The sequence below is a fragment of the Amborella trichopoda genome, chromosome 3, assembly GCF_054954075.1.
Source record: "Amborella trichopoda isolate Santa Cruz 75 chromosome 3, AtrichopodaSantaCruz75HAP2 v2.0, whole genome shotgun sequence".
In the NCBI taxonomy this organism is placed as follows: Eukaryota; Viridiplantae; Streptophyta; class Magnoliopsida; order Amborellales; family Amborellaceae; genus Amborella; species Amborella trichopoda.
The window spans coordinates 16849499-16866672 of record NC_142338.1 but is presented as its reverse complement, the minus strand read 5'-3'; the positions used below and the strand labels follow the sequence as shown (position 1 = coordinate 16866672).

The 17174-nt window shown below is 36.8% G+C and overlaps 2 protein-coding genes across 7 annotated transcripts; one reads left to right on the top strand and one right to left on the bottom strand.

Annotated features, from left to right (window-relative positions):
• Positions 1 to 3352: 3352 nt before the first annotated feature.
• LOC18430463 (axial regulator YABBY 5) lies at positions 3353 to 13040 on the top strand. 5 transcript variants are annotated; one of them, XM_020665022.2, is made up of 7 exons: positions 3353 to 3453; positions 3592 to 3726; positions 3869 to 3986; positions 4172 to 4220; positions 4480 to 4555; positions 5139 to 5213; positions 12425 to 13040. In XM_020665022.2, exons 1-7 carry the CDS (start codon positions 3373 to 3375, stop codon positions 12428 to 12430), a joined length of 540 nt encoding a protein of 179 aa, XP_020520681.1. In that variant the 5' UTR covers positions 3353 to 3372; the 3' UTR covers positions 12431 to 13040. The 5 variants fall into 5 exon arrangements, with proteins under 5 accessions (XP_020520681.1, XP_088716385.1, XP_020520682.1 ...); XM_088860259.1 differs by lacking the exon at positions 4480 to 4555; XM_020665023.2 differs by lacking the exon at positions 12425 to 13040 and having other exon boundaries at positions 3899 to 3986; positions 5139 to 5433.
• Positions 13041 to 15179: 2139 nt separating this feature from the next.
• On the bottom strand, positions 15180 to 16346 carry LOC18430462 (uncharacterized). 2 transcript variants are annotated; one of them, XM_006840615.4, is made up of 4 exons: positions 16002 to 16346; positions 15728 to 15833; positions 15515 to 15592; positions 15180 to 15435 (listed from the first exon to the last, which is right to left on the bottom strand). In XM_006840615.4, exons 1-4 carry the CDS (start codon positions 16062 to 16064, stop codon positions 15395 to 15397), a joined length of 288 nt encoding a protein of 95 aa, XP_006840678.1. In that variant the 5' UTR covers positions 16065 to 16346; the 3' UTR covers positions 15180 to 15394. The 2 variants fall into 2 exon arrangements, with proteins under 2 accessions (XP_006840678.1, XP_011622004.1); XM_011623702.3 differs by having other exon boundaries at positions 15180 to 15431.
• Between the last annotated feature and the right edge of the window lie 828 nt (positions 16347 to 17174).

The window sequence follows — 17174 nt, the reverse complement described above, 5'->3', positions numbered from 1 at the left end:
TAGGAGGGAACCCTATCCCACTCTCAATCAGCTTATCGAATGCTTCTGGAATCCGAAACCCAGAAAGGTCCCTGGCCTAACGAAGAAGAGTGGGAGAAAATGTCAAGAGAAGAAGAAGGTAAAGACGAAGTCACCCCTTCCTATGAAGCTTTCCATGTGGTGCGGATCATAGTAGGAAGCAGAACCACGGAGGTTGACCAAGTTGAGGAAAAAGCCTCCAACGTCCTCAAAGGCCAAAGCAACCAACAATCCTAAAGTATCCTGGGCCACCTGCCTTAGTCAAGTACCCTGGGAAATCGAGCCTCTCAAGGTATCCAGCTTTGCCAGCTCCCTCTATGACTACGCAGCCCAATCAGTTGACTCCTCAAATTCCTTCATTGGCTACGACCATCCCTTCTACGAGAGGGGTGAACCCACCACCTCCTATACCTTCAAAGCCAGCCATGAACCCAGGTGTACCTAGTTCTGATGAAGAGAAGATCAAATATGATGTGATTGGACACCTTAAGAGGCTGGCGGCCTTGTTGAGCATTTACGATGCCCTTATGTTGTCCAAAGACTTCCACATGGCCCTAAGACAAGCTCTTGCCTAGGCCGAAGATTATGAAACCGAAGTCAAGCGGGTCGAAGTAGATCCGGCCATCCTTGACAATTGCATGGTCGTCACCTTCTCTAATGGTGACCTCCAACTGGGGGGATAGATTCCATAACTGGCCTCTCTTCATGACTGATCAGTTGCATGCTCAATCGGTGAACAAGATCATGCACAACGGAGGTCCTGCAATAATAATACCAAAGAGGGTTCTCACCCGCATTGGGTTGGGAGTTGAACACCTTCGGCCCTTACATCTTACGGTCCAAGGATTCATCCACTATGGAGAAAGCCTGACTGGCACTATACATCTCTATCTTAAGATCGATGACCTGAATGCATATGCCTAATTCCATGTGATTGATGTTAATATTTCCTATACCAAGTTACTTAGACAACCCTAGCTCCATGATTGTGGGTTGGTTCCACTCACGCTCCATCTTAGCTTCAGATAGGAGGCAATACCCGGTCTATGCTAACAAACGACCGTTCCCCACCACTTAGTCATACTATGCTGATACCAAATAACTGGTAACACTGGAGAGAGAAAATTAGTTTTTAGAGTGAGAAAGAGAGATTATGTTTTTAGAGAGAGAATGGGTATTTAAAGTGAGAAAGAGAGATTGGATTTCTGTAGAGAGAATAGGTTTAAAGAGAGAGAGAGAGATTGGGTTTGTAGAAAGAGATTGGGTTTTTACATAGAAAAAGACATATTGGATTTATAAAGAGAATCGGATTTTAGAGAGAGAAAGAGAGATTGGGTTTCTATAGAGAGAATATATTTTTAGAGAAAGAGAAATTGGATTTCAAGAGAGAGAATATGTTTTAGAGAGAGAAAGAGAGATTGAGTTTTTGGAGAGAACAGATTTTAGAGAGAAACAGATATTGAGTTTTTAGAGGGAGTGAATCGGTTTTAGAGAAAAAGAGAGACTGTTTCTAAAGAGAAAAGATTTTAGAGAGAGAAAGAGACATTGAGTTTCTAAAAATAGATATTGGAGTTTTAGAGAGAGAAAGAGAGATTGGGTTTTTAAGAGATAATGGGTTTTTAGAGAGAGAAAGAGAGATTGGATTTTCAGAGAGAGAAAGAGAGACTGGGTTTCTAGAGAGAGAATGAATTTTTAGAGAGATAAACAGAGATAGGTTTTCTAGAGAGAATGATTATTTTCTAGAGAGAAAGAGAAATTCGATTACTAGAGAGAGAATGAGTTTTTAAAGATATAAAGAGATTGTATTTTAGAGAGAAAAAGAGAGAGATTGATTTTTAGAGAGAGAGATTTAGTTTCTAGAGAAAGAAAATGGATTTTTAGATAGTAAGAGAGATTGGGAGATAGTTTACCAATGGGTTACCAAACATAAGAAATGTATGTGAACCAACATGGAAAAACAGATTGGAAATTTTTTGCATATGAAACTGTTAACATATGAAAACTGCTTTACATATACAAACTCTTATGCATGAACCAAACAAGCCCTTAGAATGAAGGCCATCTACTTAAAGAACCATGTGATCTTTTACAGCCCAGATCATTTGATGTGAGAGAGAGAGAGGGGGAATGTTTGCACTAACCTCCATTAATTACTGGCTCATACATGCTTGTAGTAAGGCAAGAGAGTCATCCGATGCTCTAATCATCTAATGAACCCACCATTTTTCCTCTGTCCTAGAAACAAAAAATGTGCATTTAACGCACCAAGACCATGGAAAGTGTGAAGAAAAATATGTGGGCTCCAAATTCTATGCACAAAGATTAGACCATTTTTGAGGCAAAAAGAAACGACACAAAGAGAACAGGAGTAAATAAGGCCATTAAAAGCTGGCTATTCATTCACTCACACAAAATCCAAAGCGGTGAACAATAGTAAAATTTATCATTCCAAAGCAAAAGCCCAAGGATCAGCTCAGAGGAAAGACAAAATGGATGCCTTTCCTAGAAAGAACTTATGATAGTTTTCCACTGCAACCAGGGCTTCTAGTAACCTTCCCCTCTCTCCAAACATGGCAAAAAGATTAGACCCTACACCCTGCCTTTTGCAGGAACCCCCAAAATTATATGTATATATATGTAGATATGAGAGAGAGAGAGAAAGGTCCATGGGTTTTGGGGGAGTGTCTGAAGTGAAGTAGTTTATGGAGAGGGAAATAGTTCCTGAATTAGGAACCGTGACCGACAGTGAGTTCCCGACTGAAATGGGGGTTTCTAGAGAGAGAAAGAGAATCTAAGAGTCAAATGTTTTTTAGACCAAGCATCGAGGGTTCAAATATTGAGAGCGAGAGAGACGATCTCAAACATGACAGACTGCTTTCTAGTTCTATATAAATATTTAATTATTTAAATATTGAGAAAGAGAGAGAGAGTTACATTGTTATTAGACATGGAGTTATTGCTTGAGAGGTTTATAGAGAGAGAAAGTATTAACAATGAATTTTTAGTTAGGAGAGAGAGAGAGAGAAAAAAACTTGTTTCAGATGACTATATGATTTACAGAGTTATCAGAGATGGAGTTATAATATGAAAACAACAAGTGAAGCACCAAACTCTAGAGGACTCAGTTTCTCTCCCATGAAAATCTGCCTTCTGTACCATTCAACTGCTAAAAGAAACGTGTAACCCAAAGCTTCCCTCTATTTATGGAAACAACTCTCCTACTCTCTCACGCTAAATTTATGGCAACACCCCTCCTGGCCTCCTTTCTCTCTCTACTATATGGTATATATATTACACATGTTTCTCGATCAGTAACAATAAATTTACAGTTTTGGTTTTGGAGAGAAAGAAAGGATGTCTTCATGTGAGCACATATTTGAGTTTCCAGAGCAGCTTTGCTATGTCCAGTGCACCTTCTGCGACACCATTCTACTGGTATTCAAAACCCCTCTCTCCCAATCACCATCCATTCTTCACCCATCATCAATAATACATCATCATCAACGTCGTATACCATGATCATCATCATCATAAACATCATTTTATACTCACTGCTATGAGGCATGCATGCAGGTAAGTGTACCATGTAGTAGCATGTTGAAAATGGTAACAGTGAGATGCGGTCACTGCAACAATCTTCTGTCTGTGAACATGAAGCTCAGAGCCTCTTTTCTCCCTCTACACCTCATCTCTTCCCTCACTAATCAGGTCATCTCACTGTTTTTTACCCTCATCTTTGCTTTCTTTACTCTATTTGCAAACCTTAGTGTTTTTCTTTTTTTGGGACAATATTACAAAAAATTTTAATATTGTCAAAAACTTTGTGCCTGAAGTTCTCTTTCTTGCGAAGGTGCCAACTCTCTCTCTCTCCCTGTCTCAGGCGAGTCAAGAACTTCGCATCGATACACCAATAAACACATCATCTCCAAAAAAAGATGAAATCACCCCTCCCAAACATGTGAATAAACGTGAGTATAAGAGGGCAATTAAGTGGTATCAGAGCGCATGGTTTAGTACAATCAAGTAAATCTTTGTATTCTTATGGCGTGTATATTTTATTTTTTATTTCTCGTATTATGGTTCATACTCTATCTATCGACACACATTATAAACCTGAGATAGTTGTAACGTTTTTTTTCCCACACATTTGCAGCTCCAGAGAAGCGGCACAGGGCTCCATCTGCGTATAATCGGTTTATAAAGTAAGATACAAGACCCCATGTGCACATTAAACGAATATACTAAACTAAGTCTAATTCTTCATTAAATCCGCTATTAAGCAGTTTCCTTTCTTCCTATGGCTAATCACTAAAAGGGATATAATATAAACCATCACAGGTTAATCACATCCATCGCATGTTACTTGTCTAAGAATCAGTGGTTAAATACTATTTATTTCCAGAGAGATTGTATTATTATTGCCTTTAACTATTATTATCAAATATGTTTAATAAATTACAGGGAAGAGATACAAAGGCTCAAGGCCAGAGAACCCACTATAACCCACAAGGAAGCTTTCAGCGCAGCAGCCAAAAATGTTAGTGCATTTTCATCACAACTTCAGTACCAAACACCACTCCTCACATTGTAGCCTTATCACTATCCCTCCCTTTCGACATCTCCTTATCCTGATTGTCATCTGCCTCAAGTAATTCTAAGTCAAATCGACAATTCTTAAATCACCAATATTGAGTACACATACAAGTTATTATTTAAAAAGAAGAAGACAAACTCTAATGATGGGTGCTTATGTCTAGATGTCATATTGGCACCCATCTATATATATATATATATATATATATATATTTATTGAAGAAAACAACATGCAAAGAAAATATCTATAATTTAGCTTGTTTCATATAGTTTTTTAATGATAAAATCATGAATACCTCCCAAGGCCCTTCCCAATCACTTAGTAGTACATTGGGTTCTAACTATTGGCTTAATGAAGGCGATGTGTTCTTTATTCTTCTTTTCCCAGAGTCATCAAGGGTTGATAATGGTGGCCTCCTTCACAATTTCAAAGTTGGAAACGTTTTTATACTATTCCTTTCATGATTCTTTAGAGATATACTCCTATATTCAGGATTTTGTTCTTATGAATATGTAAATATTTGCAGTGGGCTCATTTCCCTCGCATTCCTTTCAACGTAGAGGCTGATGGTTGCACTCAAGAAGAAGGAAATGGTGATGAGGTAGTACTCATGGAAAACAATGAGTGACCCTTTTTTTTTGGTTCTTAGAATGATACAATTTTTGCCCCTCTAATTCTGAGAATGCCTTTATGCTCTTTTGAGAAAGGTTTGGAGCCCCAAACATGATGGGCCTTTTGGTGCCCAAACACTCCTTATTTCAAATAGCATATGATGGTTATAATTCTGATTTTATTAATCTCAATGCTCATTGTTTCCTTAATTATATTTTCAAAAAATATATGAAGAGATCATTTACTATTTATACAAGGAGGTCGCAATCACTCTCGTCCGTCAGATTTTAAATCAAATGATTGTAAGTGTGTTATTGACTAGACTCAAAGTTTAAAAAGAAATTTCTCGGACTTCGTGACATACCCCAAGCCATCCAATTTCAAATCTAATGGGTAGTTGCAATTGTGGCATCCTTGCAACAAAGATAAACGGTCTCATAGTTTAACAATCCCTAATACACTTATGTTCAAACATTTAGAGGCAAATAACGTATTTGAAACTTGAAAGCTCTAACGGGTAGTCATCCAACCAAGGTTTATACTCTTCGGAAAGGGAATAAATGTCAAATAATTCCCTTTTGTGTAATTTAATATTATTACAAATAATTTGTGTTTGTTGTGGCGCTATTCTAGGTAACTTAATGAATCTTGGATCTAACAGGGGAAAAGCAGCCAACAAAATCAAACAAATCTAAACCATTAGAGAATAAGAAAAAAAAAAAAAACAAACTAAGTGAATAGATGTAATCTTTTGCTTCAGGGTCCTTTAAAACCTAATTTAAAGTCTAATTACATTATTAATGAAAATAATACTGAAAAGCTTGTTTATAGTCTAAATTTCATGCTTTAACTGAGGTCAAAACAAGGTATTGGAGGAAGCCAAGGCAAAGTAAAAGATTACTAATATCCAACTTCACTTATAAATCCACTGAGACATGGCCGCCACAGTTCCACTAGGACCTTTACTCTGCAAAATAGCGAACAAAAAGTAGGTAAAGCTAGGTTTCGAAAAACAAGTTGACTGGAACATCCAACATGCTTATAGGGAGACCAATACGGCTGCTGATTCTCTGGTCAAAGTAGCAGTTTTTATGAATGAAGCAACATTGTGGTCTGCTCATCCTCCAGATTTTGTAACACCTTTCATTTTATCGGATGTTACTAGTGTCCCTTGCCAAGGGCTATATAAGATATGTTCATGTAACAACTTTTTGGTATCTTAATAAAATGGGTAGGTGCCTGGTATCCCCACGAACTCACCCCAAAAAAAGATGTTGACTAGGTTTCCATTAGATCCAGAATTATGGGATGCTCCTATTGTCCTTAAAGTACTTAATGTCCTCTAAAACAACATACCTATAGAATGAATGCAGCTAAGATGATGATGTTGAGATGGATGAGTGGCAAGATAAGAAGGGATAGAATTCGAAATGAAACATTCGAGAGAATTTAGATATGGCGCCAATAGGCAATAAGATGAGAGAAACTAGATTTAGATGGGTTGGCCATATGCAGCGCAAACCCAGTACAACACCTATTAGAAGGGTATGAGTTAATTTAAGCGGAAAGCTAAAAAAGAGTAAGAGATAGGCCCAAAAGGATATGGTTGAAAGTAGCGAGAAAAGATACGAGGACTTGTAATGTCTCCCTTGGGGTACGACCCTTCATAGTATAGAATGATTGGACCAAAATTCATGTAGCCGACCCAATTAGTTGAGAAATAGCTATGATGATGATAGGTTTCCTCTAAAACAAAATATATCCACAAAATGTTGCATCTTGGGCGAATATACTCCCCATAGCTGAGTAAAACTTTCATGGAACAAGTCAAATGGCCTTTCTCTTTCTTACTATTATCTGACGACTTGCACGGGAAATTTGAATTTCAATAGTTAGAAAACAGCACTAACTCATTCATAAACAAAAAGCAAAAAAAGATTCAATTACCTTGTTCTTGTTGATCAGATATAGGATAATCTTTAGTTCTTTGTGGTTTGATGCCAACGTCTTTAAACTCTGGTAAGTTGGTTTGAGAAGGGAATAATTCAGTTTTAAGTCACTTCAAAATTAGGAAAAGTAGCCCGTCCACATTGAGTTGGAGATTTCACGAGGCCACATCCAAAGGACAAGAATCATTCCCATATTTTTATTTTTATTTGAATAAGATATTTATCTAAATTCTTTAGCATATGTTTATTTGTATAAATATACCTAAATAAAATGATTAAAAATATTTTATTTAAATAGTTATAAATGTATTAGTATGAATCTTAATATTTATTCTTACTCTTATTTTTCCTTACCTTTTTTATTATTTATGAGCTTGATTCAATCTGAACCATTAAAAAGTCCTTATGCACCTTTTAAGTGTCACAACTAGGGGTGGCAACAGGTAGGGCCTAGGCCGATCCGCCCCTGGCCCTAGTCCCTATAGGGGCGCCCAGGCTCTGTCCTAGCCCTAGCAGAGGCAAGTGGGGCCGGGCAAAATAAATTGAAAGTAAAACAAAAGCAAGAAAAAAAAAAAAGAAAAAAAAAAGAAGAAACAAGGGTCAAGCCCGGCCCCGGCCTACCTTTGGACCGCGGTTTCCTATGGCCCAGCCTTCGGACCACATTTTGTGGCCCATGCCCGGCCTCGGCCTACCCTCAGGCCAACTTGCCCAGCCTCTGGGCTACCTTTTGTGGCCCAGGCCATAATTTGGGCCAGGCCGTGATGGCAGGGCCAGACCAATCTAGCCAGCCCAATCTAGCCAGCCCATTGCTACCATCATCCACATCCTGTGGGCGCAATACCAACCCCCAAAATTAACATCATCCACATCCTGTGGGCGCAATACCAACCCCCAAAATTAACAATAATAACAATATGATAAAATTCATATGAGTATCGTCGAAGTTTCAAAATTGAGACAAGTTTGGGTTGAAATTTGGAACATTTTAATGGTGCAAAGGTTCTGGGTCATTTTCAATATTGTGTGAGTAATTTTCTTTCGTATTTTCTGGAAAGAATAGTGATTGCGTTAACCTGGTAGGGAACAACCACATATGTGCCACCTTAGCAGAACAAGGTACGTACAGGGTGGCCAATTGGACAACACAAAGTTGACAGTTAGTCTGTGGATTTTCGAAGAAATGTAGAAGTTTTTTTTTATAGCAACAAGGAATTCTCTCTTTGATGTGTTCCTTTATTTTTTTATTTTTTATTTTTTTTAACATGGATGTTTTCCTTTCCTATTTTTTCCCCTTTAACATTCTTGATGTGAAACTCTTACCCAATTCTCTAGGGCTGGCAATGGGTTGGTCGACCCGAGCTAGCCCCAAAAAAATAGGGCTTGGGCCATAATTTGTGGCCTGCAGGCCTGGCTAGGACTAGTGCTTGCCTGGTTCAACTCAGCCTAGCCCTCTTTTTTTCTTGTTTTTTCTTTTGTTTTTTGATCGCCCGACCTTGTTAGGGCTAGGTTGGGCCAGGCCCCGGCCCACTTTAACTTTTACAATTGTCCTCTAGGGGCATGAAGTTTCCAATCACCTTAAAATTCATCCTTCAAAATTAAAGAGTTTTAGAGAATGGGTCTAGGATCGTGGTGGCAGTACCACGTGAGCCTCAGTTAAAGGTCATGGCCTCCATTCTTACTAACACTTTAATAAAAATAAAATTACTCTTTCTAAAAACAGGTAGAGGCCTATAATTCCCACTGATCTACCCAAAAATAAAAAGGGTTGGTATTGCATCCACATGCTAAGGACGCTTACAAGGTGCACAAGCACCTTTTGATGACTCAGATTGAGTCATCCACATCCAAGAATCAAAATTGAATTTCATTTTTATTTATTTATTATTTAAGAATATATAAATATGAAATTGGTCCTATGCTTCACTTTTATTCCCTGAATTGAATAAAATTTATTTTGAATAAAAACTATTGCTCAAAATAAATTTAAGGATATTTTGGTCAAATATAACTTAAAACATTTTTTAAAAAATTTTAATTTGGTTATGTTTATAAAAATACCCATGCCCTCCAAAATTTAGATAATAATCATTTTTAAATAAAAATAAAAAATAAAATACAAGAGTAATTCGTAGATGTTGGAGTTTCCCTTACGAGATCTCAACCATTAGAAGGGTGTGTATGATGTAGATATTTTTCCAAAAAAAAGTAGTTTTACTATTGTGCTATCATTATTTTATGTTTTTTTTCATGTAATCATGTCTTGTAGCATTGACACTCCCTCTCCCTCCCTCAATCTCTTGTACCTGCATAAAATGGAGTGTGACGTCTCTCTCTAAGCACATTGGTTTGAATGAGAGGGAAAGACGGAACTATGAAGAGTCTCAGGTTTTTCTGAAGAGACTCTTTGTGTCTATTAATTGATATGAATATACAGACTTGTCTTTTATAGACAAATTGCTGATGACATTAATAGAAACTAAAGCATAAACACCTAAACTATACATAGGCTTACCATAAAATATATGACACAATATCTTATCCTTCTCATATTTACTGATTACAATATATACCTTCTATATTAATCGGATATACAATATATACTTTCGTTTTACATTCCCTCTCGAACTCAAGATGCTATGAAAGCGAGCAGCTGGAGTTTAAGCACTAAGTCATGGAAACAAGCAATTGGATCTTCAGGTGCATAATCAGATTGCTTGATCAACTAGTACAAAAAGCAACGGCGAATCAACAAGCCTCAAGAACACATGGCTTTAGGAACTCTTGAAAAAGATCAGAGAGTCGAAACACAACTCGGTATAGAGACAGATTAGAGAGTCGAAACACGACTAGCAGAGAAACAAATCAGATAATCGAAACACGACTCGACATAAGTTGTATTGAATGGGTGAACAACAGACTCGTTTTGAAAAGCGGCGACAATACTTTAGAGACGAGGAATGGACACAGCTAAGATGAATTTAGCTCTAATACCATGTAAAGAGTCTCAGGTTTCTCTGAAGAGACTCTTTGTGTATATTAATTGATATGAATATACAGACTTGTCTTTTACAAACAAATTACAGATGATGCTAATAGAAACTAAATTATAAACACCTAAACTATAAACATACTTACCATAAAATACAGGACACAATACCCTACCTTTCTCATATTTACTGATTACAATATACAAAATAAACTTTCCTTTTACAGGAACAAATCTTGAAATATATAGGACAATTTTCTTTTAATACAAGACCGCAATTGTTAACATTGTATCAATATATGAAGATTTTACATGCATACGATGATCAAGGATACCTTGGTTATATATATATATATATATATATATATATATATATATATATATATATATATATATATATATATATATATATATATATATGAAAAATTCTCTCCAACGCCTATCGGTGAATATGAATAGTGATTTAACATACTATCATTACCGTCCAAATTTCATATCGCGGTCACGATTGTCTAGTAGTATTTTATTTTTCATTTTTTTTCTACAAATTAGAATGACCTGAAATTTGGAGTGTATGTACATCTTACTGAGACGTATCTAATAAAAATATAAAAACAATTATCCGTAAATAAATTGACCAAAATACCCCCTAAAAGTTTCGGGGGTATTTTGTTCAATGTTTTTCATGTAAAATATTTTTGTATAATTTTTGAAGATTCCCATATTTTTTATGAATACACGCTCCAAATTTTAGGATATTTCACTTTTTATAAAAAAAAATGAAAAATAAAACACTACTGGACAATCGTGACTGCACGATGAACTTTGGACAGTGATAGGGGTAGGTGAAATCACTGTTCATTTTCTCTTATAAGCGTTGCATAGTATTTTCCTCTCTCTCTCTCTCTCTGGCCTATATATATATATATATATATATATATATATATATATATATATATATATATATATATATATATATATATATATATATATATATATATATATATATATATATATATATATAAAAGAAAACTCTACAAAATGCCTATAGGTGAAGTTCTACAGTACTTCGCCTATGACGTTATCACCGTTCAAAGTTTATCACATGGTCACAAATGTTTGATAGTGTTTAAATTTTAATATTTGTTTTAGAAATCATAATGATCTGAAAGTTTGTAGGTGTGTGCGCCTTAGTGAGATGCACATGAATAAAATATAAAACAAATAATTTGACTGATAAAAATTATGTAAAATACCCCTATAAATTTTCATGGGTAATGTTATCATTTTATTTTATGACTATTATTTTTTTAATATTTTATTTTGGTGAGATTTGGTCATATGTACACACACCCTAAATATTTTAAAATACTCATGCCACGAACTTGCTATTTCCATGGTAGTTTATTGAACGAACCCGCAACGGACGGCGCAATGTCTGTGACACTTTTGCGTGATTTTTTTTTTACTCTCACGGACCTAGTATGTTCGTGACGGTACTGCCACAAAGTTGCTAAGTCCGTGGCGGTCATTTTATCCATGCCACGAGATTTTTTTGGATAATGATGAGCCAATGGACGAAAACACTGTTGATTTTTGCCCATAGGTGTTGCGTCGATGCTTTTATATATATATATATATATATATATATGCGTGTGTGTGTATTTTTTTCAAAAAGGGATATATATTTGGTCTAATTCAACTGGTCCGGTTTGGTCTATGCAATATAAGGATAGTTTGACCCATTTTATCATAAAATGGGTATTGCATACTCTAAGGCCACCCACTTTTCTTACAAGGTCACGATCACATCTAGCTGCCAGATATGAAATCAGTGGTCACGGCTATCTCACAAAGTTTCAGTAAAAAAAAATTTTAGAGTTTGAGTGATGATTAATAGTACATTCCTAGCCAGTCAATTTCATATGTAATAGACAGTGTTGATTGTATTCTTTTTATCCTAAAAGTAAATGGTCTTGTTTTATACTTAAACATACCGAGCATTTCTTTTGCAACAAGTGTAAAAGTTGGATGTTTATTTTGGGACCATATATTTCAAATTCGTTACAGCCTTTGCCAGTTTTCCCTTTGCTCGAGGCCAAATAATAGTCTTACCATTACGAAACATTGGAAGTTGGAACTTTGTCATGGAGTTTAGTTTTATGCCTTCCATTAAGAGAGAGAGAAAGAGAGAGAGCAGGTGTTGAGTCAATTTGGTTGACGTGGTAAGGTTGTTTCTTGTCTCACTTTTTTATTCTTTTCCAGGTTTGAGAAGAGGGAGAAGTTTGGTGGATGGAGGTTAAAGGGCTTTTTGTGGGAAGCGCGTTTTGTGTGGGGCTTTTTTTTTGTCGGTAGTTCAGTAGGGATAGAGTCTCCTACTTATGATAGGAATGGAACTTAAAACTTCATTACGTGAAAATCTATCACCTTGCTAAAGCAGAGAAATAGAATGGAGGGAGAAATTTGAATTCTGATTGTTGTGGAAAGAGGCATTTTTGGTAAAGAAATATTTAAAGGCAATTCTTGTCTTGAGAAGGGTATTCCCCATGATATATGAGGAGATTCAGGACTGATCCAATTTAACCCTTTAATGGCCTTGTGAACCCAAGAAAGGCAGCTTCTTGGATTCTTCATTCGTTCCCCAAGAAGTACGGTGTTTTAGTCCTTTATTTCTTTCTATGATTGCTTTTTCCTATTTCAATCTATTATTTAAAAATTTTGGTCTCTTTTCCTCTTTAGAAGTTTATATAAGGTATCAATCTTGTTTTATATAAGCATGATGTGCCTAAAAACTTGTCCCTTTAATGGGGGATTGCAATGACTGCTATTTTTTTTGGCAAGTTTGGAAGGAAAGGATTAGAGGAGAGCCGGCCGTTTACCATTTACTTGAAATTGGCCATTGGCTAGTTTTCGAGACCTGTTTGATTTTTCAAACATTGCTTAATACTACTGTCATGGCTTGGTGCTTGAAAGGACTTTGGGGGGCTTTCTAGAGAAGATATAGTGGATAATGCTTTGGAGGTGGCGCGCCCCAATGAGTCAGATCTTAACTGAGGTCTAAAACTAAACTTCAGAGCCTTATGTGTAGAAAACTCGAAGGTAAAGAGATGAAGGCTCAAGCAAGTAAAAATCACTGAGAAGTGGACTCCCCTTGTATCCAATCTCATAGAGATAATGACAACTAGAACCACACTAAAATTTCTTCACTACAACACAAACAAACTCTTTGTAGAAAGGATAAGTCCTTGAAATTCTTTTGGATGTAATTTGACTGAATTTGGGATTCACAGGACTTGGAGTCACAAGATGTACATGTTGTCTTTGAAGTACTAGACACCCTTGACATAAAATCTCTCTAAAACACTCATTAAAGAGCTCTCAAAGTTGAATGCTCTTGAGAGCCTTTTCGAGATTACAAAGACCAATAGTAATACGTCTTGTAGCTAAGAAACAAACCTCACCGAAAATGGTTGAGAAATCACTGAGAAATCTCATTACTTAGTCGAAAACTAGTGGGAGTAGTAGTGTTTAATCATTTTATCAAAATTTTCATCAATTTTTTCAATTTAATAGATATTAAGTCAGTGCTCATTTATTGTACCTATAGAAGGTAAGAGTGATTGGAAATGACAATGTGTCACTTTCTGAAAAGATAAACAATTCAGAGTCCATGAGCTTAAGTAGCATATTTGCAGTAAAAATTTGATTGTCTTCCCATAACCAATGTGAAAAACCACCATGGGTATGTTCGCTCATTCTAAACCATTCTAAGTGAATTTTAGGAAGAAACTTAGAATATAAGGCATGGTTTGATTTCCAAGCCAAATTGCAATTTAAGCCTGTCTGGTAATTTCTCACCAACAATTTAACCTCAAATAACGTTTGATTAGCAAATTTGAAATGATTGTCAATTATAGTTTGACCCCCACATTGAATTTTTTGAAGCAAGTTGTTTTTCCAAAAAATCCATCTCTCTCTCCCAACCCAAAAAACCAGAAAAAAAAAAAAAACAAAAAACCATTTCCAACATAACCATCGCCATCACCACCATCACATCGATCTAGCAGCCACCACCACTGCTCAGCAGCCACCACTGCCACCACCACTATTGAACCACCACAATTATCACCTACCTACTGTTCCACCACAAGCGCTCCAACGCAGCACCTTCGCTACTCGACTTCCGCCTCCACCACTGCCACCACCACCACTATCTAGCAGCCACTACCACCATCTTACCGCCACTACAACTACCTCATTAACATGATACTCTACCTCCACAACCATCGCCTACCTGCCACGACGACCACCACCGCTCCACCACCACCACCACCACCATCACCACACCATCACTACCGGTACCCCACTATCGTCACTACTTTATCACAACCACCTACTTTGCATCACCACAGCTCCACCGCCTCCAGCTCACTCCACCACCTCCTCTAATGCCACCACCGCCACCACCAGCTCACTCCACCACCTCCTCTAATGCCACCACCGTCACCACCACTCCACCACCATCACTATCACATTATACCTCCATCATCACCTCATCAATACAACCGCCATTACACCACATAATAACCAACTTATAATTCAAATTGCAGCAATCAAATACCCATCAAATGACAATTGACCAAATTGCCAATTAAAAATACATCACTTGAAAAAGATTTGCAATTAAATCGAAGGGTCCCTTGCAATTTGAGACTACAGTAACTCATTGGTAAACATAAAGATTTATCTAAACAATATTTCATGTTGATTAGACTCAAAATAATGCAAGATAGTCGCAACCAGATTAGATTCAAAACAAACCAAGATTGTTAAGGTTGAAAACAAACACTCTAAACTCTATTTAAGCTGGTTTGGAATGATAACTAAATCATTTTAAAACCAATAACCCTCTCCCTTTTCTCAATCGCATGCAGCAGGATACATCTCATAAATATTCACATCCATTTTAAACCAATGGTTGAAGCTTGAAACTTCATTCCATACTATTTAAACAGGAATGGATGGAAGAAACTATGGTTAATTTTCATAGATTTTCTGATTGTGTAATATAAGTATTGGACAATATAACTTTTATTCCCAAAGGAAATAACTTATTTAGCCTTGATGCTGGGTTTTTCTAAGAGAAACCTTACAATATATCCATCCATTCTAATTCAAACACTAATGAACCCTAGCGCTGCCTCCTTCCAGAGTGTCAAGTATTAACATTCTTTGTCATCTTCTTCTAAACTTGGGCGCCTTCAAAATTGGTCTGTCTACAATCATACCAAAACTCATGAATCAAGATGAAGCATAAAAGTAAAATAAGCAGGTATAGAAAAAGTAAAAACTTACAGTGAGAGGGGTGTTGAGATGTTGCTCTGAAATAAGCATGAAAGAAGCCTCTGTTCTCTTTCAAGAGCCCCTTCCAAACTGCATACACCAATTTGAAATACATATCGATTTCGAAGATTTTCAAATATACACCAAACCCCGCCCCCACGCCCCAAAAAAAACAGAAAAAAGGAAGCACTGCCAGAACCCCCTAAGCAAATCAAGGCAAGAAACCTGTCACCGTGACGAGTGGCTGGATCCTTGCATGCTTCGCGAGCGCCACAACGCAAGCATCGAGATCCATGCAAAGTAGCAAACATCTCTCTATGAGATGTTGGACCTGTGAGAACCAGCAAGATGGTGATCAAGCCAATATTAAGGAAAAGACCTATAAAAAGTGAAAGGAAGAGACCCATAAAAAGTGAATTGCTTATTCTATGCTAGATGAATTATGAAATGGAGAACTTGGAATCAAGGTGTGTTCCCATATTTCAAAACAAGAGTGTACCATTCTAATGTAGCTATGAGGGTGGCAATGCAAACAAGGGAGGTTGTTATGGTGGTGGCACATTTCCTTTATTCTAGAAGTCGACAAACTCTATAGGGAGAAAGAGAACAACAAAGGGACAAAGAAACAAAATTTTTTTAGAGAGAGAAAGAGAGGAAGAGAGAGATAAAAGGGCGGGGGGGGATTAAGGGGATAGATATTTGGGTGAAGTTGGGGTGTGGGGGGGTAGATATTTGAGGGGTTTTTGTTATCCAAAAATATCAAAGTGAAGGGCCAAAAGATGGTTGGATATCCAAGGCCAAGATTCACCTCATCCAATCCCTACATATTGAGATAAGAGAGAGAAGATTGGAGAAGAATAAGCCATCGTGGCCAATGTTGACGCCACTTAGCCCTGACCTTTATCAATCAACGGCTCACCAGGGTGCTTTAAATGTGGTGTGGCGTGGTCCCAAACGTGCACCCTCCTTTGGTTAACTTCTTCCCGAAAAAGTCCCTTTCATAAATCTATGGGATCAATGAGGATCCTTTGTGATTGGGCCACTGACTTGCACCTGAGAACCATGGCCTGATCCTATAACTTGGCACGTGCTAACTCGTGTACGTAGAGATGGGTCAAGTTGTTCGTCATAACAGGCAAAGATCTCTCTCTCATTGATCAATAAACAAAGGGCACGCATATTATGCTCTATTGGAGGCATAATTTACTTCTACTCCGTCGGTCAGAATACTTACTTCGAAAAAAAAGTTTAAAAGATTGTTTGGAAGGAGATCATTTATCTTTTGTACAAGGAGGTCTTATTCCCACTCATTAGATGTCAAATTGAAAGGCTCGGAGTGAGTCACGAAATCCGACATTTTTTTTTTTTTGAGAACTTTGTATCTAATCAATGACACTTTTACGATCACCTATTTGAAAATCTAAAAGATAAGAATGATTGTGACCTCTATGTATGAAAGATAAATGATCTCTTTGTAAAGAGTCCCTTTTTTAATTTAGAATTTTGTGAAACACTTTGGAATTACTAGATGATTTTTATCTTTAAAAAAAATGGTTGAATGAGTTTTCTAATCACCCTTTAAAATTTGGTTGGTCTCCATTGAATCTCGAGATATTATTTTTATTCAAGTGCATAGATGATATAATTATGATTGTTTTTATTGATATTAATC